At 41.3% G+C, this 24113-nt stretch overlaps 3 protein-coding genes across 5 annotated transcripts; 2 read left to right on the top strand and 1 right to left on the bottom strand.

Moving 5' to 3' along the window:
- Window positions 1-189: 189 nt before the first annotated feature.
- Window positions 190-5076, bottom strand: CIB3 (calcium and integrin binding family member 3). 3 transcript variants are annotated; one of them, XM_052801338.1, is made up of 6 exons: window positions 4670-5076; window positions 4339-4373; window positions 2490-2601; window positions 1974-2121; window positions 835-1030; window positions 190-301 (listed from the first exon to the last, which is right to left on the bottom strand). In XM_052801338.1, exons 1-6 carry the CDS (start codon window positions 4718-4720, stop codon window positions 190-192), a joined length of 654 nt encoding a protein of 217 aa, XP_052657298.1. In that variant the 5' UTR covers window positions 4721-5076. The 3 variants fall into 3 exon arrangements, with proteins under 3 accessions (XP_052657298.1, XP_052657300.1, XP_052657299.1); XM_052801340.1 differs by having other exon boundaries at window positions 192-329; window positions 4670-5040; XM_052801339.1 differs by lacking the exon at window positions 190-301 and adding an exon at window positions 643-747 and having other exon boundaries at window positions 4670-5040.
- Window positions 5077-5732: 656 nt separating this feature from the next.
- Window positions 5733-7005, top strand: FAM32A (family with sequence similarity 32 member A). The gene is made up of 4 exons (XM_052802425.1): window positions 5733-5885; window positions 5965-6103; window positions 6221-6274; window positions 6453-7005. The coding sequence occupies exons 1-4, from the start codon at window positions 5809-5811 to the stop codon at window positions 6519-6521; spliced, it is 339 nt and encodes a 112-aa protein (XP_052658385.1). The 5' UTR covers window positions 5733-5808; the 3' UTR covers window positions 6522-7005.
- A 368-nt stretch (window positions 7006-7373) lies between these two features.
- Window positions 7374-15921, top strand: AP1M1 (adaptor related protein complex 1 subunit mu 1). Its single transcript, XM_052801645.1, has 12 exons — window positions 7374-7591; window positions 8198-8354; window positions 8740-8807; window positions 9382-9512; window positions 9658-9805; window positions 10194-10320; window positions 10700-10842; window positions 11676-11747; window positions 12042-12200; window positions 12844-12969; window positions 13172-13247; window positions 13813-15921. Exons 1-12 carry the CDS (start codon window positions 7550-7552, stop codon window positions 13833-13835), a joined length of 1272 nt encoding a protein of 423 aa, XP_052657605.1. The 5' UTR covers window positions 7374-7549; the 3' UTR covers window positions 13836-15921.
- Window positions 15922-24113: the final 8192 nt, after the last annotated feature.

The raw sequence follows: 24113 nt of genomic DNA, 5'->3' as shown, positions 1-24113 counted from the left end.
TCCTTTAGTACCTGGTGGTGTCTGAACTTTAAAAAAATATTTCCCATCACACTGTCTAGGCCAGATTTACTCTAGCAGAGGGGACAGAATAGACATTTTGTTAAGTTACAGGGAAATCTTGATGAAGGGCTTAATGAATTCTTCCTTTAAGGAGGTAAACAAGAGACAAGAGTTCTCTGACTGGTTAAGTTACCAGAAATTGTCGTCTTTGCTCCTCTCATTCTGCTCTCTCATGGGTGGTAATCTCAGGTGAAGTAGTAGTTGTTGAATGTTCAAGAAGCAGTTCCATCTGCATGTTTCACTAGATTCAGATTCGAATGTGAAATGTGCTATTAGAAAGAGGAAGTAATGATCACTTACGTATCACGCTATTCAAAGGGATTCACTACACTTAATCCTAGGACTGTATAATAAATGGGAAACTTTATTTTGCAAAGCACTTGCAAAGAATAAGTACATAAAATAAACACAAGATTTGGAGTGCTGCTTTGTGTAAGACATGCATCAGAAACCACATTAAGACTATGTTAGGCATTGAGTGAGTTAATCTCATATACCTATCAATGGACCCTAAGTGCTAATATTAACTTTTTAAATTACCAGGACTTTTTGTCATGTAAAAAGTACATCAAAGGTTCAAAAAGCAAGTCAAGAAGCCTCCACACTTTTCCAAGCTTCTGTTTTCCCAGTCTTTGTGGTGGGCAGCTGTACTAGAAACTGTCAGGGAAGAGTGGTGATCTGTAATGGCTGAGGAGACGTAAAACACATACTTCAGAGACTTCTGACAAAAAAACTAAGAGCAATTTTGTGTTAGAAATTAAAAGCAAATATTACCTGAGGAAATCTGGAGCTCGTATTATCATATGCTGAAAGTCTTCCAAAGACAGCTTGCCATCGTTGTCCACATCAGCTTCATAAATCACCTTTTCACATACAAGGCTAACTTCTTCTGGGGTAAGTTCATTTCGGGTTAATTTGTTAACAGTTTTCTCTAGATCTGATTTGCATATGTAATCATCATTGTTAAAATCTGTCAAAGGAAACAAAATTAATTCAAAGTTACAAAAGTCAGCATTTTATATGGTTGACTGCCAAGACCTAATAGGAAGGGTTTGGTTCCCAGGCCATAATGTATTTATGTAAATAGAACTTTCAAATTGGAAATGAAGTTATCTGTCTTTGCTTGTATAAAAATTCAATAACAAAATAAAAATCCTGGAATAATTTCTCCTTTTATGCATAAGGCTAACAATTGTAAATAGTTGAATGGCTAAACATAGCCTAGCCATAATTAAATCATTCTGGCAAATCACTACTACTGAACCAAATGCAAGAAATAGTATGAAGTTAAAGGAAGAGAATGGGCTGTTCAGTTTTGATGGGGGTTCACTTTTTTTAACATCTTTGCTGAATCACGTACAGTTTACATCGCAAAAGAAGATTTTGTTTGATACATTGTTTGACTTTAGCTGATCATAGAGGAAGTAACTGAAAATGGTACTGTAAAAAAAAAAAACAACAAAAACCCCCAAAAACCCAACCCACAATGAACCTTTAAATTTGTCCTTGGAGAAAAATGCTAGAAGTGTGCTTCCCTGCCTCCCACCTCCCCCTACCAAAACCACACTACAGATTTATGGGCAGCCAAATCCCTTGTGCTGCACTTTTCCAAGCAGCCCCTCAGACAGAAGTATTTCTTAAATTTTTATCAGCTCTTGAAAACTGCAGATAATTTCAGGTTGTAAATTTTATAGTAAATCCTAATCCCAAACAAATAAGAGAAGAGACAAAAGGGTAAAGAAGACCAGAAGTTTCTAGGAGAGAGAATGGACATTCAAATGCAATGAAAAGAAAGGCTGCATTAGAAACATACCTAACTAGAAATCATTGTGGTGACAAAATGATTATTTTGCATCCCTACATGAAGCTGCAGGATTTCCACAAGGTTTATTTTTTATGCATGTCTCACTCACCATAAATTTTAAAAGCATAATAAGCTTTCAAGTCTCTGGGAGCCATTTCACTCAGCACTGAAAACATGTCCAAAAAATCATCTAAAGTCATATTGCCGTCTCCATCCTCCGAGAAAACCTCTGCTATCCGCTGACGAAATGGATTGTCCTGGGCAACAGAACACAGGAGCAAGGGAAGGTCATCTTTACTAGCATTTATTTCAGTGCAGATAAGACACAATTGGAGCGAGACTATTTTTGTTGTAACCCCTTTTTGGCAAATACTCCCCTTTCTGCTATTGTGCTCCTGTCTAATGTTATATCGGGTAGACACAGCTGCAGCCTTCTTTAACTTTTGTGCAATTTCAGGGTGTTTTCAGGGAATCACTAGAAGCTTCCAGAAAGACTTTTGACTTCAACAGCCAAAATTTATTTGTATTTCAGCCTCCCAGCAATTAGTACTGGATGAATTATTAAAAAAGGGTAAATTAAACTGAAATGTGTCACTCAATTCTAGTTGCGTTCCTTGCTCTGTACCTTCAGCTCTGGCATGCTGCCAATGAGTTCATAGGGAAGCGTCACGTCTGGTTTATCTGTGTAGTCAAGTGGAACTAGCTGTGGGGCTAGATCTCGGTATCTGTAAAACAGTCTGAAATAGAAAGAAAGGCTTGTTTAGGGAACAAGTTTTTTAGACCACTGAGAACCATGTGTTTGCCTTTTCCATATCATTCTTCACATTTTTCATCCTTTACCAGGTGCATGATATCAGTCACTAACATTTAATATACTCTGTAGTTGTTGGTGGAAGAGACAGTATTAAAAAGAACAACACAGTGTAACTGGTGAAAACAAAGCCTTCATGCTTACAGAACAACTAGGTGAAAATGCTTACACACGTCAGGCAGCCAAACCACTACACAATATACACAGATACCATGTATCTGAAAACTGATCTTTACAAAGTTTCAGATTTACTTCTACATTGCCAGCAATGGTGTTCAGGCACGTAGTGTAGTTATGATTTATGTGTTTATGATAACAAGGCAGAAGACCTTCAGTCCGAAGGTCCACCTAATCAGCTTCCAAACACACAAAAACTTGTGGCAAGGCAAAAGGGATCTGTTTTCCAAATCCACAATGAATGTGACAAAAAATAATGGGCTTAAACTGGAGCATGAAAGATCCAGTTTAAATGTCAGAATGAAACACTGAATGCCTAAAGCCATGGGCAGGGAGAGAGATCTGGGACCAACTCTAGCAGGTTTTTATCCACCCCAAGTATCTTCTGTTTTTTTCCACAGAACTCGGGTTCAAGAGACAGAAAATGTGCATAATAATTTGAATATATTCACCACTTTTTCAGCATGCTATTTGCTTCAGGTCTTGTGCTAGAGTAAGGATCCCATTTACAGCTGTTATCAACAAAACAATAGGACAGAATTTTAAAAGGGATCCTTATCAATAATAAATGTCTTAGTCATGACACGATTATGGTTCTGGCCTCTATTTACTATGTGGAAAGGAGAGAGATTTAGATTTCAATTATTACAGAACCATTCGTATTTTATCCTGTATAGAATTCACACACAGATATCAAGGTTCTAAAGAGGGACATGCCCTGTACAAAATTGTCACTTGTGCTCTGCCCTTCAGAGAAATTAGCAAATCATGTGTGATGCTATCTTGAGAGATGCAGAAACTGAACACTTCCCTTTCTGTTAGTACACCCAATGGTCAGGAATGGGAAATGTAACTTCAATATTATGTACGTTACTATCTGGGTAAGTATTTTTAACAAGAGGAGAACAAGTTCAGGTTTTCAGTGAAGACTCTCAGTCCCACATGAACAGAATACCGAACCTGCCTCCATCAGATCCTTTGGCCGGAGACTAAATGCAGTGTTCAATGAGGCACATGAAGGCTTTGGGGAAAATGCACCTTAGAGTATTAGTATAATTATGTACAAGAAGATGTGAAGAAAATGTGAAGAAAATTTGACACAATCGTTAAGGTTTTCATAAACCAGGCAAAGTATTCCAAAGAGTATCAGTATACTTTGAAGTATCTGTCACAAAACAAGGTGAGAGGAACATGGATATCACTGGCAAAGTATGCACTAAAATATAACTTGTTAAATTTATTTCTGATAAATAAAGAGAGTCTGTTACCTTAATACAAAATTTAGAATTCTGGCTCAATTTAGGATCGATAACATAGGGTTTGTACATAAAAAAAAGCAACAAAAATGCTCAAATTGTCCAAAGGTATCGCTTTAAATTTGTGTAAATCCCTTCAAAAATTATTTTTAAAATACCTCACCCTATATGTAACCTGCCTTTATAGCAGTCTCTGCCCTTTACCCACAAAATGCATATACAAGACTCACCTCAGAATTTCTTTCCTTGTAAAGAATGTGCAGTCCTATGAAAGAAGAAAAGATAGAACATGTAATGACAGTTTTCAGCATGCATTGGTACAGTGACTTGAATGAAGTCATACTGTAATATATGTGGCCAAGCATGAAAGCTTTTTCTTTTTGGCATATAATTAGGAGTATTTTATAACCCTTCTTCTTGATGTAAGAATCAAACCATGTTACTAAAATCTTTGCTGTAATTTAGTAGTCCTACTTAATAATTTTAAGAAGAGATTGTTTTAAAAAAGCCCTCGCCATTATTCAATGTTCTGTCCGAACAGCCCTTTAGTTTGTTTTATACCTGATATGCATCCAGCTGCTCTGGAGTGAAAATGGTTTGCTTGTTGCCCATTTCTGGCTCTGAATGCTGATTCTTGTCCCATCATTCTTTCCTTAAAGGCACCTTTATAGGAGGTCTGGATATTCAGTTATTAAAAGCTGCAACAATGAGGTTCAGGTATAGCAGAGGATCAAGTAACCAGCTTCCCTGTTCCACAGGCTGCAAAGTATCATAATAGAAGCATTTCATCAAATCTTCAGTCTGGCTACTTAAGGCTCTTACTCACCTGTCTCCTGTGTGCACGACAAAGACTCCTGTTACAGTATTTAGCCAAACAACTAATAGCTTCTTGTTTGTGTCTTTGAAGCAGCAGGTGGACTTAATGGATCATACTTTTTCATTCCTTCAAACATGGTAAATTAACTGAAAAGTCTTAGCAATGTCTTTCTTCAAGAATTAACACCAAATGCTAGAAATCAGTAACACTGGTAGTAGCCCCTTGTCCTTCCCTTCCCACTAATGCTAATGGTAGTAGCTATAAAGTCCACTCGCTCCCTTTATTCTGCATTATCTGTTAATACACATTACCACTAGTTAACAATTATTTGTGTGCCATGATACGTATATACTGATACCTGTATGGCCATTACACTGAAAATACCTGCGAGTATATAGTTTATACACGCGAACAGAAATGTAATGTTACTGGTTGTATGAAATATGAAAAACAAGGCTAGAAGGAGGAACTGACTGCACAACTACAACATGTGTCAGGCTGCCTTATTTACTGATCACGGGCAGGTTGTAAAACCTTCATTTCTTGGTCATTCCTACCGTCCGGCTGGGTGGGCCCCTCTCTCCTGTGGAAAATGTATTCCCCTCAGCAAAGGAACGCCAGCCTCACCCACCGGCGCGCCTTCAAATAACCAAAAATTATTCAGAATTGTTGCGTTCGGTGTGCGGGGAGGGCTGGGACTGGTGTTTTGGGGTTTGGGGTTTGTTTTTTTTGGCGCTGCCCGGATCTCTGGACTTTCCTCTCAGGGGGGCGGCCTCGGCTCGTAACGGTTTTCCCTCACGGAGGGAAGAGGACGCACCGTTGCCGCGGCAACGGCGCCGCGCGCCGCCAGGGGGCGCCGCAGTGCTGCGCGGCCGGGAACGCCATGGCGGACTACGAGGCGGTGCAGCGCGGGCCGCTGCGGCTGAAGGGCAGCGGCGGGGCTCTGGGGGTCGGCAAGCGGTGAGGGGACGGCGGGGGGGACGGAGGGACGGACGAGGGGACAGCGGGGTGGGCAGCGGTGACCGCCCTCTGCCCGCAGGAAGAAGAAAAAGGCGAAGGACAAGGCCCAGATCCTGGAGCAGATCGTGAGTAGCAAGAAGCAGGAGGAGGAGAAGAAGCGCGGCCTGGACAAGCGGACCCCGGCGCAGGTGGCCTACGAGAAGATGCAGGAGAAGAGGGTAAGGGCCGCCCTGCCTGGGCCAGACCCCCTCTGGGGGCTCGGGGAGGGGATTTAAACCCCCCCTGAGGGGCTACGAGTGCTGGAAGTAACCGGCCTCTCTTGTGTCTTCCCTCAGCAAATGGAGAGGATTCTGAAGAAAGCGTCTAAAACCCATAAGCAGAGGGTGGAGGTAAGCGAAATCACCCTGATTTACTCAGGCTGGTGTGTGTTTATCAGCACGCAGGCTTGTTGGGCTGGGGGAACTGTTTTGCCTTTGTGAAACCACAGAAGCAGGGAGGTCTTGCGGCTCAACGGCGGTCATGTCGGCACCAAATATTAAACGTTTTCTTTCTCCTCCTCTCCCCTAGGACTTCAACAGGCACTTGGATACTCTGACTGAGCATTACGACATTCCTAAAGTCAGCTGGACTAAGTGAACGGGCTGCTTTTTCAAGGCTTTGGATCAGGAGCTGCATTTTGTTTGTATGAAACAGGGTTGCTGTGTAAATCTGTGTATTCTCCATATTGAATGTTTAATATATCTTCCGAACGTTTATGACTTTGTACTGTCTTATTTCATTGTTTTGTTTTTTAAAACCAAATATTCAACAAAGTCTCTTCTTGGCTGATGAGCTCTGATTTATGTAGGTGCAGAGGGCTGGGGGTTTTTTAGTGCTTAAAGTGAGATTAAGGCCAAAATCAATTGCCGTGAGCCCACTGGGAAACATTCCTTTATTTGTTTGATACTAATACTTCTGTTTTGGAGGTGAAGAGTCTGACAGTCTCACAGAGCGTAAGCTTCTCTTGTAAGTTATAGGAATTGTATAATTTCTTTGTCTCTAGACTTCTTTCAGAGGTGGAGGGTCCACTGTAACTTGTAATGTCAATGTAACTTCTTATTAAAATGCTGCTTTCATCCTTTTTTTGGTGCTGACTTACCTATAAAACCAAGGGCAGCGCACTGAGGGAACAGTTTGCGTCTGGAGTTTTTGAAGCGCCTTTACAATTCTTACTCCCTTTGAGACGCGGCATGCAGCTTGACATTTCGAATCCTAACTGGCCTCTTAAACCCCAATATTGGTCTTAAACCCCAATATTGGTCTTAAACCTGAACGTCGTCCCTCTGCTGTCACTGGTAGGGCCCTGGGTGCTCAGGCTGCGGCCCCTTGTCCCGGCGCCGTTAGCCCCGCTCCTGGTGCTGTTTTCAGCGCTGTGGGACTGTTCCCCAGCGGGGGAGGGGAAAAAAAAAAAAAAAAAAAAAGACCCTCGGGACTATTTAACATTTGGATTCTGTGAGTGAAGGTGTTCTTCCGCGGCGGAGCCCTGCGCGTATCCTTCCCCGCAGCAGCCGGATCTCGTCTCGTTTCGTCACTTCCTGCCGGAAGTGCTGTGCGAGAAGCGGAAGTCGGTGTGTCTGTGACCGGGCGACACGGCGGACCGAGCGGGAGGAGGCGGCGGCGGGGCGATGTCGGCCAGCGCCGTCTACGTGCTGGACCTGAAGGGGAAGGTGAGGCCCAGGCCGCGGTGATCTCTGCGGGGCCGAAGCGGAGGGGCCGGGCTCGCTGAGGGGGTCGGGCCCCGGGATGGTGGGGGGGTCCCCCGGCCTCGTTGGGGTCCGCGGGAGCCGCTTTCCCCTTCCCGGCGCCTCCTTGCCGGCAGGCCCAGTTTTACATGGCGCTGCGAGAAGGGGAGTCGTGGCTTGTGTCTTCTCTTTGCAGTTACAGGTGCTGAGGGAGGTGCCAGCAGGGCCCTTGGGCATCCCACCTGGAGTAATTAATCCCTGCCGTAATTGGGGGGGGTTTGTCTCAGAGGGGTTGCATGTTTTCCTTTCTTAAAAGCGTTATTAGGGCGTGGGCGGCAATAGGTGAAGAATAACTCTGGAAAGTGTTAATACGTGACTTTGCAATGAAAGATTAGGATTTGCATTCCAATCAGAAAAGTATCTTGGTCTTGTGATTTGCATTTATAGTATGCGTAGGAGCTAGAGTGAAGCTTGGTGACTTTTTAAAAGTTACTTAAAGAGGCCGTCCAAATATCTGGTGCGTTGATCTTGCGTGGTAACATCATCTCACGAAAGAGAAAAAATATAAAGATTTTGTTCCTGTCTTTATAGGTTCTCATCTGCCGGAATTACCGTGGAGATGTGGACATGTCAGAGGTGGAGCATTTTATGCCAATCCTTATGGAAAAGGAAGAAGAGGGGACGCTTTCTCCTATTCTAGCACATGGAGGAGTTCGTTTTATGTGGATTAAACATAACAACCTATATCGTATCCTTTATACTGCAAATAGCTCGCATTTGCTGATACGCCAAGTGCTGCTTTATTATTTTTGGGTTTTGTGTCTAAACGCAAAGCTAGAGAATGGGTGAAATGACATAAGGAGGCTCTATTAAATAAAGCCGTTTTATGCTTTACGTAGTGTAATGTGCACCAGCAGCACAGGGTGCAGAAAAGTGTTTAGTTTAATTTTACTCTACTAAATTATTTCCAGAACGTTTATCTTCATATCCCATTAGACCAGAGGTACTGTTCATTAATTAACTCTTAGGTTTTTTGGCCAACTCTAGTTGCCTAAAGGCTTTTAAAAATGCACTTAGTAAACATGTTTTTGAATGGTGACTTGGAATGCGTGTTCCTGAACATCCTTTATCAGTTGTTGCAACTTCTAAGAAAAATGCTTGTGTATCACTGGTGTTTTCATTTTTATATAAAGTAGTTCAGGTGAGTACAAAATTTCTAAAGTAACCTCCATCTTCTTCTCGGTTCAGTCTAAATCTGATTTAAATAGAAGTGTATAGAGCTTTCACGTTTTTAAAAACTTTATGGTAATAGCATTTTTACTTTATATTTGATTATTTTGTAGAACTATCTTCCTAACCACTAATAATGGAATTGATATTTTGTAGCTGAGTAGGCAAAGGATGTGACACAATGCTGTAAGTAGTTGCACAAGACCTGAGAACACAGAGGAGAATTGTGAACTTGATGCATGAGTAGTGGTATATCACATAGATTCTATGTTTGGTTCATCTGTACCTGGCATGAAAAATATTTTCTCCAGAATAAATATTTTTCATAATAGTTAGAGTTGCTTCTAGGATTCTCTAGCTCTCTTTTAACTGAGGTGGGTTTCCTGAGGCTAATCTTCTGAACAGAATGCTGTTTGTGAATTATGGGGTTTGGTTTGGAGCTTTTTAAAAATTGCTATTTTAGATGCAAGAACACATTCTGAATGTGCTGTACTTCCTCAGTTAATGTCCCCCTTCTTCCCCTCCCTCCTGTCGCTTTGTTTCAGGTTTTTTCTGAATATTTCAAGGAGTTGGAAGAAGAGAGCATTAGGGATAATTTTGTCATTATTTATGAGTTGTTAGATGAGCTTATGGATTTTGGTTATCCACAAACCACTGATAGTAAAATTTTACAAGAGTAAGTATTATTCTGCATCACTTACAGTGACAAACTCCTTGGAAAGTTTTGAGCATTCTTCCATACACAAACAAATCTTTTGGCTTGGTCTAGTTATCAAAAAAGCTAATTTTCATTTTTTCATGCCAATTATGTGGCTGTAAAGGTACATCACTCAGGAAGGTCACAAACTTGAAACTGGAGCTCCACGTCCACCTGCCACTGTTACGAATGCTGTTTCATGGAGATCAGAAGGGATAAAATACAGGAAAAATGAAGTGTTCCTGGATGTTATAGAGTCTGTTAACCTTTTGGTGGGTACCTTTAACTTTTAAGGAGAATTTTGATAGGAAGTGTCGAAAAGGGCTTATTGTCTGAAAACCTGCAAGGGTACAATAAAAAGTCAGACCAGCTAGTGTACTGTGATGCTCAAAACAATGTCAGTCATTAAGACTGAGTACCCGTAAGGACATCCAGCAGACAAATAATGCTTTATTTGGATGTACTGCTGATTTCTGATACGTCCTTTCCTCCTCCCTCTGTGCCCATCACCTCCCTGATCTAATTCTACTCTACCGGATTAATCTCCCAGGAAAAAGACACCCAAGAAAACTTGGGACACGGGGATGGGGTGGGAGTGGTGTTTGATGTTGCAACATATCACATCAGAGCCATCTTACCTTTCTTTTTGTTTTTGTTCAGGTCAGTGCCAACGGAAATGTATTACGGAGTGAGATAGTTGGATCCATTAAAATGCGAGTCTTTCTCTCGGGAATGCCAGAGCTGCGCCTTGGTTTAAATGACAAAGTTCTCTTTGATAATACAGGCCGTGAGTATTTCAGTGATATCTCAATAATCATGAAAGATGTTATCTGAAGTCTTAGGTTTTGGGATGCTTGAGGTTCAGCTGAAAGGATTTGTTCTAAGATGATAGAAATACTCCCTTTATCAGTGTAGAAAACCACATTAGGTCTTGTGTGACAGTACCAAGCAAAGGTGGAACGCCATGGTAATATGTGGTAACCATCTAGGCTTCCTCATCTCTTTTTCCTTGGGACTTCTGCAGTCCTAAAAACCTATAGCAAGCTAAAGAAAGGGTTGGCTAAAAGGGAGGAATGTCAGCAGACAACTGCTTAGCTGTGTAACTGGCTGCGATGAGACTTCAGGCATACTTGGTGTAGCACCTTGAAACGTGTATTTTCTGCTAGGTGGCAAAAGTAAATCAGTAGAACTGGAAGATGTGAAGTTTCACCAGTGTGTTCGTCTCTCTCGCTTTGAAAACGACAGGACAATTTCTTTCATTCCGCCTGATGGAGAGTTTGAACTCATGTCATATCGTCTTAATACCCACGTAAGTCTGGATGTTTGCATTTTTTATGTGATAGTGTTTTAGATTTTAGGCAAAATTACTAACAGCTTTCCCTTAATTTTTTTTTTTCTTAAAGTATGGGAAGCATAGTAGTTTTCAAGTCAACCGTTAATAGCAAAGCTTTGTGCTTGCTCATTTTGGAGGAAGTAAGAATGAGTTTAGAAATAACTTGGTAATAAGTCTCTTTTTTTTTTTTCCAACTACTATTGAAACTGGTTCTGAAATAACTGTTCCTGTGATTTTATTTTTTTTTTTTAAGCTAACTACGTGATGAAATGTCAGTGTAGCAATTCATTGTGCTTGACAACAGCAGTATTTATGTCATTGAATTTTATTAGAATATGCTGGCCACAGTGATAAGGATAGCTTTCCTTTCAGAAAAGGAAAAATCCAGTATAGAGAAGGTCTATAATATGCAAGTATGACAGGAGACAACAAATGAAAAGTTTAGTATTAATTTTTTTAAGGGCAGTAGTTTGATTTAGAGTTATTTTTAGGGCTTGTCATAGTTCAGTCCCTAGTGTGTTAAATTATCAAATAGTTTGGAGTGCAAGTGTTTGTTATTAGGGATTAATCTGAGACAGACCTTTTTAAGCCTATAATTCTTGTAACACTTGGTTGTTGGTATATCAATGCTTGCTCATTTGTGTAATTTTTTTTTTTTAAATAAAAACACAACTTGTTTGTCATTTTGAACACCACAGACTTTCTGTTTTGTGTGGGGTTCATGTGTTAAGTGTAGCTTTATGGGAAACAACATTTTAACGACCGTGTCAAAGTAAAACCTACAGCTGTTAAGTGTTTTTTCCCCATAGGTAAAACCACTGATCTGGATTGAATCTGTGATTGAAAAACACTCGCACAGCCGCATTGAGTACATGATCAAGGTCAGAAGTTTTAAAATAATTATGGCAAATTTTGGTCTTCTCTTCTCTTTGTTTTCAGAGCTTGACTAGCAGTATGTGCATTTTTGTACAAGTATTTAGTGTTTCTGTGGGACTTGCATCTTTTTGAAAACTTCATTTGTAAGTTACGATCTCTTTGTTACAGTCCTGTTTCTCAGGATGTAGATTGGGGTGGAGGGGAATTGTCTCGCAGCTCTCTGAACTCACTAGCATAATGGAAATACTTAGAGGCCTGCTTTTCTGATTGTGGGGGTTTTTTTTTTTCTTCTTCTTTAGGCAAAAAGTCAATTTAAGCGTAGATCAACTGCCAACAATGTGGAGATTCACATTCCAGTTCCAAATGACGCAGACTCGCCAAAGTTTAAAACCACTGTTGGAAGTGTCAAATGGGTTCCAGAGAACAGTGAAATTGTCTGGTCCATTAAATCTTTTCCAGTAAGTGTTATTTTTAGTCTTATCGCCTAATAATGTAATAATTAGTTAACATTAATACTTTATGAATGTTCAGGCTCCGCCTAAAGCAAATTCTAATAGTATCAGACAAGTAGTACTGGCCTCTTCCTCTTTTCCCTTGGATGGAGGATTGGAACTTGCTGATAAATGTTTAAGATACTGTTATTTATATTTGTTTAACTGGGATAATTCTTCAGAACTAGGTTAGAGACCAGATTTTTGAGTGATGTCTGTGGATGGTGTAATCCCTTGGCCTAGATTTAGCAGCAGCTGTTTTAGTTTGTCAGACTTCTTGGGTGGTTCCATGAGCATGAGCTCTTTCAGATGCTAATCGTGTGGTAGTAGAGCTGTCTGTCACCGTTTAATCAGAATGGTCAGTGGCACCCTTGTCTTTTAACTATGAGGCTGGAAGAAAATGAATTATGCCTCAGGCTGGTCCTAATTTGATCTGCATCTTTAAAAAAAAAAAGTACTTTAAAATAAAAACAAGTACTTTTAAGCCCTGTAGAAGAGCCGAAATGAATAGTGGAGTTCAGCCATTTGACATTAAGAAAACCACTTGTATTGTTGCAATTTTTTTTTATTTTTTGTTTCAAGAAAAAAAAAATCTGTCCCTTTTGGGTAGGGTGGAAAAGAATACCTGATGAGAGCTCACTTTGGACTTCCAAGTGTTGAAGCTGAAGATAAGGAAGGAAAACCTCCCATTAGTGTAAAGTTCGAGATTCCATATTTCACCACTTCGGGAATCCAGGTCAGTAGTTGAAAACAGAAATACTGGCAAGTTAACATGCTAGACTCTTAACACACAAGTTTTTTTCTCATCTTCTTGATGATTCCTGTTCAGTGTTACCTATAAAACATATTTTAGACTAAAAAAATATTTTTTTCTGTTTTGCTAAATGCTGCTTGGCTGACATGGGAGACTTTATTTCTTAACATATCTTTCTTTCCAGGTTCGCTACTTAAAGATAATTGAGAAGAGTGGCTATCAGGCTCTCCCGTGGGTTCGTTATATTACCCAGAATGGAGGTAAATGGAAGGCAATAGACTGTAGGTGTCTCCAACTTGCTTATTTTGTTTCTCCAGCATACACCTACAAATTGAAACACACAAAACCAGTTTGCTCATGTTCTTGGGTATTAAACTGTACAGTTTAGATACATGTTAGATTAAGGTATGCTGCTTTTTCTAGTCACCTTTTTTGGTGTCTTAAAGACCCAATGGGATAGTTGAGTAATGCTGTTCAAGTATTTTGTAATTAAGCTGGGATTTTTGGAACATAAATTTAAAAAGAAATTGCTCACACATATCACTCTGCCAGCTTTCAAATGTATAAGACACTGTCTACTAAAAGATACTAGATTGTTAGCAAGGAAAAGTGGTGGGGGTGTTTTTGGTTTTTGTTGTTTTTCTAATCTAACTTTTTTCTGGCATGGAAGCATGACTGCCTGCAATTACCTTAATCGCTTAGAGCTCGTTATCGTGGCCATTCTAAGCAAAGATCTGGTTTTATTTTAATCACTTCACGTCAATTTACTATTCTTAGTGAGACAATTTAATAAAACTGGGGTTTTGGGTTTTTTCCCCTTTACAGACTACCAGCTTCGAACACAGTAAAACACCGCGCAAGCACCACAGATGACAAAACTTCAGGCCTAGAATTTGTTTGCAGAAGCTTCTGTGGTACTGAGAGCTGTGAACGTTGTTGCCAAGGGTCTTGTTTCTGCAATCTTGGATTGGCAGGAGAAAGATTGGAAAATTAGTGTTTTCAATGATGTGTTTGAGCATTTGAACCATTAGTATTGATTGTGTGAATATTTATTTCATTCTTAGAACATGCTGATCTTGCTGCTAAATGCTAATTACATTAGGAGTAGCAGTTACCTTGAGGAGCCAGGAATACAGAATGAACCTTGAGAATCTCTTGTCAATGCCTTGTCTGTTACATTCGCAAAGTTTCTAGTATTTGTATTTTAGGATCTCTAAAGACATTGGCAGTATTATGCTACAAATTAGGGAGACAATTGTGCAATTAAATGACTGCTGAACACTTAGTTGTATTTAGCCCAAGGTATTTATTTTTTTCTGGGCATTTGGGTGCCTTAACTCCTTCAAAGCTCTGTTAACTTATAAAAATTTTTGGCATATGAGTTAAAACTATTTGCTCTTTTTGCATGGCTTCAAACCAATTAATCTGACAGAACACCTTCAAGTCAAGGGTTTGGAAACAAAAACAGGGGTTCATTAAAGACTAAGTTAACTGAGAACAAGAGATCACGGAAGTAAATCTCTATGGGAACATCTCTGTGGAAGCATGATGGTTGCTAGTTCAAGTTAGTCAAAATGCAGACTGAAGAGTTTCAACCCTGTGATACCCCTAGGGCATGGAAACCCTATGCCAATTGACTACTATTTGCCTTTTTTAAATTTCTATTCATAAAAAGTTCAAAACTGTAACACGTAGACATAAGACCTTAGATTAATTATTCAAAAACAATTTTGGAGGTGATGAAATTTGGTAGGAAGATTGGTTTTATTATTATTTTTCCAGATAATAGTAATATACTCCAACCTCTTCCTGAAAATTGATTGTTGTTTATGAAGAGGCCGATAAAAATACAGTTGCCATCTTTCTTCCAGCCTGCCTTTGTGTTAATTTAGGGCAAATATTTCCCTTTTTTGCTAGAGTTTGCTAGAATTGTTTATCCTTTTTTGCCCTAAAGGGGGGTGCTTTCTTTCTCAGTCTTTTCCATTTGTAAACAACTATTACTATAACTTCCTGGCAGAATGGATAACAGTTCAGAACGTTATACTTAAAGGTATTATTTTTTTTTTACATGCCGTTTCATTTTTTTTCTGAAAAGCTATAAGATTGGCATGGGTGTACATAGTTATTTTGATTTTTCAGAAAAATTTTGATGGTTATCAGTATTTTCTTTAAACAGTTTTTAGAATGTTTTGGTTTGAATTTAGTAATCCTGACAGATGCTAAACTTAAACCATCAAAATCTAAATATATATATGTCCGCAAATGCGATGTAATACACTGTGTGCAAGGTTCTCCGCCCCACTCCGTTGACAGTCCCTGACTCTGCCGCAAGATTGAGAAGATACTTCAGTCACTGTCCCCACTAAATCCTTGTAGACTATATATAGAGATATACCTGTGTATGCAGTACATACTATTAGCAAAAAATCAACTCAGTTCCCCTGAGATGCAGCTGCTGTAGCGTTGCAGGAGGATCAGCCTCAGAAAGGACCGAATCCTGAAGGTACCCAGGTGATAACCAGGCAGCTGGTTAGGCAACGATAAGTGTGGACATGTATATTCTGGAGTAAGGTTACTGTATTTGTCACCCAGCAAGCTTAATGTTGAAACAAATCATCTGTTCAAGATTTTGGTTCCACTACTCATTTTCATTTGAACAATTAAGCTTATGACTGGACTAAACATTTTTGTATTAAAACTGTAACTGGTTGACAAATCACTTTCTGATGACTCTGTTCTTCAGAGTGTTCGCTTTATAATTATTTGCCTGTAAAATGGGACTCTTAACTTCATTTGTTTTCCTGTTGAAGGTTGTATCTTGCAGACCAGAACAGTATTTTCCCATATTTTGTCACAATTTGACTCTCTTTTGATGATGGGGCATCAGCCGTGCTTGTCCAGGAAGTAATAAAAGGGCAAAAAGTTGTCTTTGAATCAGTTGCACTTCACTTGTTCTTTTTTCAGTTTGATCTACAGCAAGTTCTAGCCCTTAATATTGGAGTACCCTCAGTTGTTCTGGTATGAGGCCTGGATAAGCAGAACTGAACTTCATAAAAGCTGAAAGTATTCATATAGCTGATTCATTTACCAAAGACTGACAAAATTTTTGCTTTTCTATTGTTCTCTGCAAAATTTGTCTACGCACCATAAAATTAGTGCTCATTAGCACCCTCTTATTTCAGAAAGCAAAAAAACCCCCACCTCTTCATCCATTCATTGTCGAAATGTAGGGTCCGTGTGTACTTACACAGGCATAAAGGCAGAAATGAAGAGATGTGGTATTAGTCTAGCACTAGCACTTGTTCAAGGAGTAACTTTTTTTTTTTTTTGATAAATTTAAATCTGTCTTATCTTGGTGGCTTCTCTTCTCTGCCTAATGTGGAAAAATGTAAATTTGATGGTCTGCCACTATGTTACAGGTAAGTGCTGTATATAGAATACTTTAAAAAGATAATTTGCATAATTCAAATAAGCAGTAAAGTGTCTCATCTGCATTTTCAGCTCGATGTGGTTTCATAGCTGTGTTATGTGGAATCTGGAACATTAAAAGACTAAACTTCTTCAGCGGCTCTGAAAACACACCTCTCTTCCTAATGCTAAGCCAGCAACGTTTAAATGTTCTCCGCAGTCTTGTTTTTTATAATAAGCTGGGAAGCGCGCTATTTTTTCTCAGCAAGCTGAGGTGTGTTTCCTCCGCTCTATCCTTAACACAGACTGCTGGCTCAGAATATTTCAGCAGCAGGAAGCGTTCCCCCTCTCCCTCCCCAGGCATGCAAAACCAACCTCATCTACACATTATTTAATTGCTAACTGATTAGATAGCTGTTCCTCAAGGTGCGTCAGCGGTACTCCCCCGTTGGAGTAAATAGGTAGTTTTACTTCCCATAGTGGGATGTACATGTGTCTGATACCTTGGCTTTCTTAGAATGACAGATTGCAACACACTACTAGGTCTTTGGAGTTTTTTTTCCTCCCCCCCCCCCCCCCTCCCCGGCCAGTTCTGCCAGTAGATGGCATTCTGAGCATGCTGCATGCTTCCCATTAATTCTCAGAAAGAGTCGTACACTCACAGTATGTACAAAATGTGGCTCTTGATTTGGAAGGTATTGCTTTTAGTTCCTCTGAGTTTATTAAAAAAAAAACTAATAATTTCTTTTTTTTTTTTTTTTTTTAGGCTTACACAGCATGATTTTTGGAGTTCTGTAACTTCTCGATTTAGTTTTGACAGTTCTCTCTTAACATTTCTTACTTCTTTCTGTTACTCTCAGGGGGCTGATAGTGGCAATACTGCGGAACAGAGTAGAGGGCATCAGTGCAAAGGGAAGGGATGAGCAGCTGTGCGGTACCACAGAAGCAGCTACTCGGAGTTGTAAGCTGGTGGTGTCGGACATTGCTGGGTCACAAATTAAGACTCAGCTGGTCATCTGGAAGCTCCTGTTTGATACAACATAGGAGAAAGAGTATCTTCCCCCCCCCACTTGATTACCTCTAGAGAAAACTGGTTTTGTCTTGCTAAAAGAAGCCAGAACCTACCTCCCAGTCAAATAAAACGGGCACATTAGAAAAGCTTCATTCCACCTCTGTCTTCTAGCTGGGGAGATTCTTTCACTGGTTTTCTTTCACATCTTTCTACTCATCCTTCCTTATTGCCATCCTTTTATGCCTGTATACTGTTTGAACTGCTTAGGTTTGCTTCCCCACTCCAATCTGGGCTAGTTTTGTCTATAAAACATTCCTACACATAAAGAGAGACAAGAAGAGTTTATCTATAGTGGGTTTGACTTGGGTTAAGAGATTGCACCTGTTTATTTCTGACTTTATATTCTGTGACAAGAAATGGGCTAAACCTTGGCACCTCTATCTTTATCTTGTGCCAAACGCAGTATGTTGCAATTCGTTCAGCGCTTTTTTTTTTTTTCCCCCCCCCGCTGTGGTTGACACCCACTGCTGTTTGTAATTTCAGCAGCCCTGGCACTGCGAGTGTTGGTGGCCTTGCAGAAAATAGCGTGAGAGAGCAAAGTTAAGGAACAATATGAATAATCTTAATTGCTATGGTAATTAATTATGCAACATTCTCATTTATGCTACAGAAGTTCTACTGAAATCACAAACGATCATAAACCTTTTTTTCCACAGAATTTTGTGCAATCCAGAGTGTTCTACAAGTCATGCCCTCCCTACGCACAGATAAAACTTGTTTCTCTTGTAGTTACGGCACGTTGTCTTGACTCAGCGTTTATGAAAGCGCAGTTACTCACATCTCTCGCTGTAGTCAGATGCAGGAGGTTCCCTTTTGCAATTATTTCACTTTGTCGTTAGCGCATTAGTTAAAGACTTTGGGTCCTTCTGTATTTCCTCCCTTCCCGGGGCTGGCGAATTGGGCTGTAACTTTGATCTCTTTGGCTTTGGCAGCGCAGGGTCTGTGTGCGGATCGTGGCCAGCTCTGGGTGTGGGTTCTTCACGATGTGACCATTGCTCTGGGCAGCAGCACGTCCGGCTCTGTTCCTTGTGCGCCAGTTCCTAAACAAAAAAACGTAATGTGTTTTTAAAGATAGGAGTTGTAGCTAAACTTGGTTCTGTGTTTTGTTCTCCTGAAAATGAAGGATTCTTGTTTTATTAGGATGCGTTCTGGGCTAAGTTCCCAGGAACCTGGTGCGAGCAGCCATCTGAAATGGAGATCGTCAACAGCCCTGCAAAATCAATGGCATCGCATGGGAAGATTAAAGCCACTTTTCCCACTTCAGCTGTTCTGCTGCTCTGTGGTTGTTGGCAGACTGGTTGAACCAGAGGATAATTCTGAGTTTAATATCAGAAATTATGCCCAGCTTAACCTTATGACCTGTCTCTCTCCTTTTTCTTCTCCTTCCTCCTTCAAGCTGCTATCATTTCTTCATGCTCGTTTGGGTCTTGTCGACTGCCCTGGCAGTTGCAGCATTGCATTGGTGCAACTTTGTTGTGCTGTAGGTGGAATTACTCTGGGTTATTCTCAAAAAATTACGGACTTGAACTTGGAGCCTCCAAGTTCATTTGCAGGCTGATGGTCAAATAAATAAGCAGAAACAGGCCTGAATCAAATGATCAGCAACGTGAAGAACAAGACGCTCCCAAAGTCAGCGTGCTGGGCTATGGCCCGTTCTGGAGAAAGTTTTGTAGGCTTAGTTCAAATCTTGGCTGTGGATTTGTACCTTGGATCAAAGTTTTGTTGCAGGCCCTTCTCCAATATAAAGCAAAGAAACGTAAAACAACAAATATCTAGTGAAATCCAAACACAATCTGCTCTATGTTATGCTACAAAAATGAATGAACTCTGCCTCCCACCCTCTCCCACTGTGACTTGCTGTGAATAAGCACTGCTCAAAGGAAACTATCGCAAGAAGTTCTGCCTCTTTCCAGCAGGAATAACAATTGAGCAAGGAAAAACGCTGACTAGTTTTATCTCTGCTCTTCCAGTCGGGCAGGTATAGGTGAAGAGCGGATGGGGTGTTTTAAGTAGCATTGAAAGGACTCACCCTTAGCTGGAACTAAAGCCCAAATATTCAATTATAAGGCTATAAAAATGTCCTGCATAAGGAGCATTCTAGACCTGATTTGAGACTTCCTTAGACCATCTGAAGCAGCATGGTGGTTGCACCATGGATTTTGAAGGATAGAAGAATATCTAGGGAAATCAGACAGACTAGGCTAAATCCATAAATCTATTATTTATGAATCTTCAAGCCACTGGGTTACAAGTCATTGATGTACCCACTGGATCACCAGGAAGGCTCCGCAGAGCGACTCTGGATTGCACTGTTGGGAAACCGGGTGTTGAGCCTATGCTCCAAATCAGAGAGAGAACAAATCTCACTCTGGGTTTTGCCACTTGATTAAAGAGCTTGTAGAAGCTGCTGGTTCCTACCTGTGGTCTTTCTGGTGAGTGTAAGCGTGCTCCTGCACCAGCAGGGAATGAGGGATGTGAGAACCCCACAAAGTCCAGGAGCAAGCAAAGGTGCTGGCTTTCTTGTTCTATCACAATTTAGGAGGTTTTACCATAAGGGCTTTGTGAGTGGGCTGGCAAATACCAGCTGGGTGTCAGGCAGGAGATCTCAACTGTGCATTAGAAATAGACAGTTAAGAGGGAATGTAATACCCAAATCCAGCTGTGGTTTTATATTTTCAAGAAGTTCTTCCTTAAAGCTCCTGGAGTGCTGTATTCCAGGCTGTGTACCAGTGACTGCTACGGTCTAGCCAAGGAGATGGGACAAAGCTACAAAGACAGGAAGAGTTTGAAGAGGTTTCAGTGTAAAAGTTGGAGAAAAAGCTTGAGGGAAAGGATATGAATGAGGTCTGTTTAGAAATGCCAACATTATAAACAAATGAAATCTGCTTTTTCATCTTCAAATGTAAAAAAACAGTCTATAAAGTTGAAAAGGAATGTGTTTAAAATTGATAAAAGAAAATATTACAGTGTAAAATTCCACCTTTTCCCCGTATTTGTTTAGAAAAGGACTTAGCAGTCAAGCACTGCTCCATGCCAGAGGTAGGAACCCCTTGCTAATAGAGCTGAGCTCTCATCTGTGTTCCAGCCACCTCTAATTACTCCCTGACCAATAGCAAGCACATGGCTGCAGAACGAGTGTTTATTTTCTTTCTTGCTTATTTATTAAAACAAAAGCACAAGACAGAGCGCTTCTACGTGTTGTGAACTCTACAATTGTTAAAGTTTCCGAGAGGTCACAAGGGTCCCAGATAACATTAGCAGCTAAGTGCTATGTTGTCCTTTTGTGTTATCAACAGGAAACATCTTTACCAGCACAGGAACTACAGCTTTGTAATTGGCCTGGTGCAAGAACATGACAGTATTTTCTCATCCTATCAGGACTCGGATATTTTGGGAGCTGGTATATAAAGCTCGCAGCACACTGTGTCTTTTGGACATTAGGAACAGGTTCATGTCAGAAATCAGTGTACTTTGCTATTTTAGTAGTTGCTATAGTTGCAGCATGAATGATTTTTCTTGCCCTGCACGGTTCGGGGTGGCATTTCATTACAGTTCATATGTATATTTCTATTATTTGAGTGCAGATGGACGTATTTAAAGTAATTAACATGGTGATATAAGTCTTGTAAAGAAGCCTTTAGCAAATAAACAACAAATCCATAAATCACATCAATGCAGGCCTTGTTTAGCTTTCATTAAATACTCGCAGACTTCTATGGTGCAGGATTGAGCTCTGTCCAAGCAAATTTCAGATTCGCTAGATGATAAAATGTTATATTTGGGCTCTGAAATAAGAAGCGTTCCGTGCGCTGAGTGATCTATGTGTTGAAAGGAACAGCCCTTCTGCCTCATGCAGTTAACGGCAAAAAGTCCAGTAACATCTATAACTAGTATTAGATCAGAGCAAATAGCATTTAAATGGAGCTGTAAAAAGCTAAGCTGGAAGGGGGCCAATATTGCAATTAATATTTTGTACAGAATTACACCACTCGCTGATTATAGCAAACCTCATTCAGACCATTTGATAAAGCTGGAGTGTTTTTTTCCATAGCTGCCGTCACTGTTTTGATCCGAAGTAACTGTAACTACTGAGAAGGAAAAACGACGACAACAAAAAAACCCCAGCATGACGATAGCCCAAAATTTGTCCTAAAAAGTGCATAATGAGAAATTCTAATAACTGAAGGTTCATTTTAAACCTTTGGAATGAACAGCGCTACACAACCTTTACTGCACTAATCCACGGCTGCTTTCATAGAGTTCCCAAAGTCAGATTTTCTAACTTCTACTCTTATTACAATTCTTCTTAAACAGCCCTTGACTTCAGAAATCAATGGTATTTCTATATAGCAAATTCTTTGGTAGAGATGGGCGAGGGGATCATTTTGTTATTGATAAAACCCACTTCTACCATGAGGAAAGTCAGGTTTTTGTTTTCCGTTTTATTCGGTAACACACACACACAAAAAAAACCCCAACCCTCAGCAGTCTGCAGGCTCATTTCAGCACTTGGTTGGTCACACAAGCTTCATTTGGCACAAAGCAGCATCCCTCACCGATGCAGGGCCGTGCTGCGCCTGCCCGGGCAGTGCTGTCCCAAAATGTCCTGACGTCTCCAGAGCTGTGCTGCGAGAGCTGCAGCGCTCGAATGGCTCTGGATTGCTGTGCAAAATTATGTCCCCAAACTTATCTCCATGTATTGTGTCAAATACCAAAAATATCAGGGGCTGATGACAACAGGAATTATTTCTGAGAGACTGACGTGGTGCATAGATGGGGCATTGTAAGAGCTTTTTTTTCCTCCCTCTTGCTCACTCTTGCAACATGCCGGTGGAGGTGGCGGGAAAGGAGGGAACATTTTGGTCTTCCTGACTTCAGCATGTGAGTAACCGAGCTCTCCAAGGCAGCGGCGTTGAAGCAGCTTTCTTTTTTCCAAGCAGCATTTTGTGACAGTATAGCCAGAGGGGTTTAGATTAATGAAGTGAAATTTTTTTTGTAGCAAACAAGTTTTTTTTTTTTTATTGGGGTAGGAACGTGAATTCAGCAGAGAAAAGAAACAGCAGCTGCAATGGCTGGAAGTTAAAAGTCAAGTTAGAAAAGAAGCATTTGCTTCCAACAGAGCGTGTGTGTTTGTATGCGTGTACTTGCTGCTGGAAGAATTGATGCAGGGGAGAGCTCAGAGGTCCTTGTGTGAAGATGGGGCTATCATCTCCTCCAAAAGATGCACCTTCTCCAAAAGCTGCAGTCCCAGAGCCGCTGCTGCAGCAGCTCGTGTCCGTGGGCATGGAGTGGACTCTGCTGTGCATCATATGAAAGGTGACACTACAAAAGACCATAGCGGTCCCTCGCCTCCAAAACTTCAGCGTAATCCTTCCTAGAGGTTTTTTCCCCTGCTGAGCTCATCAAAGCTCCTGCCCTCGCAACAAGCCACACACCTCCACACTCAAGTTTAAATTTCCTGCAGGTGCCATGGGACGTCCCCGGCTGAGAGCGGGGCACCACGCGCTGAGTCAACGCGCCGCGCCAAGGGAGGCTGGTGCCTGGGTGCCTCCGTGGGCAGCCCGCGGCAGGATTACGTCTGCTCTCGGAGAACTTCTCACCCACGTTTCCTGCACGAATCCCGGGTGAGAGTGGCGGTCGTGCAAGGGCACGGGGGAAGCCAGCAGCGTGGGAAGGCATGACAGCGCATGGTAGATCCCATCCTGCCTTGTTGGGCAGCTGGTACGATAAATGTTCTGTTCCCTGCCCGCCATCCACGTACACAGCCCATTGCTGGAAACACCGCCTCTTTTTTGGACTGAGTACCGGGTATTTTCCCCTTTTCCCTTCCAGGACATTGCTTACCCTATCCTTTGCCATATGGGTTAGAAGCTGTTGGCTTCGTGCTTGCATGGGGGATGCCGGCCTCACATCTCCTGGCTTCTGACCATCTCCTCTCCACATACCCACAGAGTGAGAGAGAATACAAATGTTACAGCTGCTTTTCCCTGCATCCATAGTGCATTTCTGAAGGGAGGCTCTTAGCGTCCCTGTTTGCGGTCCAACATTTACTTGTGCCCCTTGCTGGATCCCATCAGCCACAGCCTTCAATTCAGAGCCATTAAAAAGCTCCATAAGCAGAGAAAAGGTTTCAACACCACGTCACAGGGCACAGGAGGAACTAGCAGGTGTCGGTCACAACAAATTTCCTCCAAGATCTTATTCCTGGCAGTGTGAGTGCTGCTCTCCAAGGCTGCCCGGGTGCTGCAGAAGAGGCTGTTTGCACAGCAGGGCACTGCACTAAGCCCGTGTTCTATAAAGCAAAGCTTAAAGGACTTGGGATAAACTTGCCCGAGCTTGGGGAACAGGGCACGACCGAGCTGTGCCAAGTGAAGGTTCACGTTTTGGTGGAGCCCGCCTAAAGTGGTTGCTGTTAACTGGAGTTACCGGTGCAGTGTCAGTGCTTTCTACGAAGGAAGCGCGAGTACGGCCGCACTTTGTTCACGAGAAGGGTGAGGCATCCTACTTAGATTTAGCAAACCAAACCTTCTGTAGGGCTTTGAGAAGCTGCAAAGCACAAAGTTTGTAGCAACCTCAGGGTGGGGAGGTGTCTGGGGCTGCGATTCTTTGCCTCTTTTTTTTTTTTGGGGCGGCTCCGTCACCGCTT

The sequence above is a fragment of the Harpia harpyja genome, chromosome 11, assembly GCF_026419915.1.
Source record: "Harpia harpyja isolate bHarHar1 chromosome 11, bHarHar1 primary haplotype, whole genome shotgun sequence".
Classification (NCBI taxonomy): Eukaryota; Metazoa; Chordata; class Aves; order Accipitriformes; family Accipitridae; genus Harpia; species Harpia harpyja.
The sequence above is the reverse complement of the archived record's forward strand: the minus strand, read 5'-3'. Positions and strand labels throughout refer to the sequence as shown.

Excerpts from the sequence above, each read along its gene's own strand:
- FAM32A (XM_052802425.1), top strand. The coding sequence starts at position 5,809 with ATGGCGGACTACGAGGCGGTGCAGCGCGGGCCGCTGCGGCTGAAGGGC. Across the intron at positions 5,886-5,964 it reads GCTCTGGGGGTCGGCAAGCG|GAAGAAGAAAAAGGCGAAGG; the intron begins GTGAGGGGACGG and ends CTCTGCCCGCAG. Across the intron at positions 6,104-6,220 it reads AGAAGATGCAGGAGAAGAGG|CAAATGGAGAGGATTCTGAA; the intron begins GTAAGGGCCGCC and ends GTCTTCCCTCAG.
- AP1M1 (XM_052801645.1), top strand. The coding sequence starts at position 7,550 with ATGTCGGCCAGCGCCGTCTACGTGCTGGACCTGAAGGGGAAG. Across the intron at positions 9,806-10,193 it reads TAGAGTCTGTTAACCTTTTG|GTCAGTGCCAACGGAAATGT; the intron begins GTGGGTACCTTT and ends GTTTTTGTTCAG. Across the intron at positions 10,843-11,675 it reads CATATCGTCTTAATACCCAC|GTAAAACCACTGATCTGGAT; the intron begins GTAAGTCTGGAT and ends TTTTCCCCATAG.
- CIB3 (XM_052801338.1), bottom strand. The coding sequence starts at position 4,720 with ATGGGCAACAAGCAAACCATTTTCACTCCAGAGCAGCTGGATGCATAT. Across the intron at positions 1,031-1,973 it reads TTATGCTTTTAAAATTTATG|ATTTTAACAATGATGATTAC; the intron begins GTGAGTGAGACA and ends TTCCTTTGACAG. Across the intron at positions 302-834 it reads CGAGCTCCAGATTTCCTCAG|TGAAACATGCAGATGGAACT; the intron begins GTAATATTTGCT and ends ATCTGAATCTAG.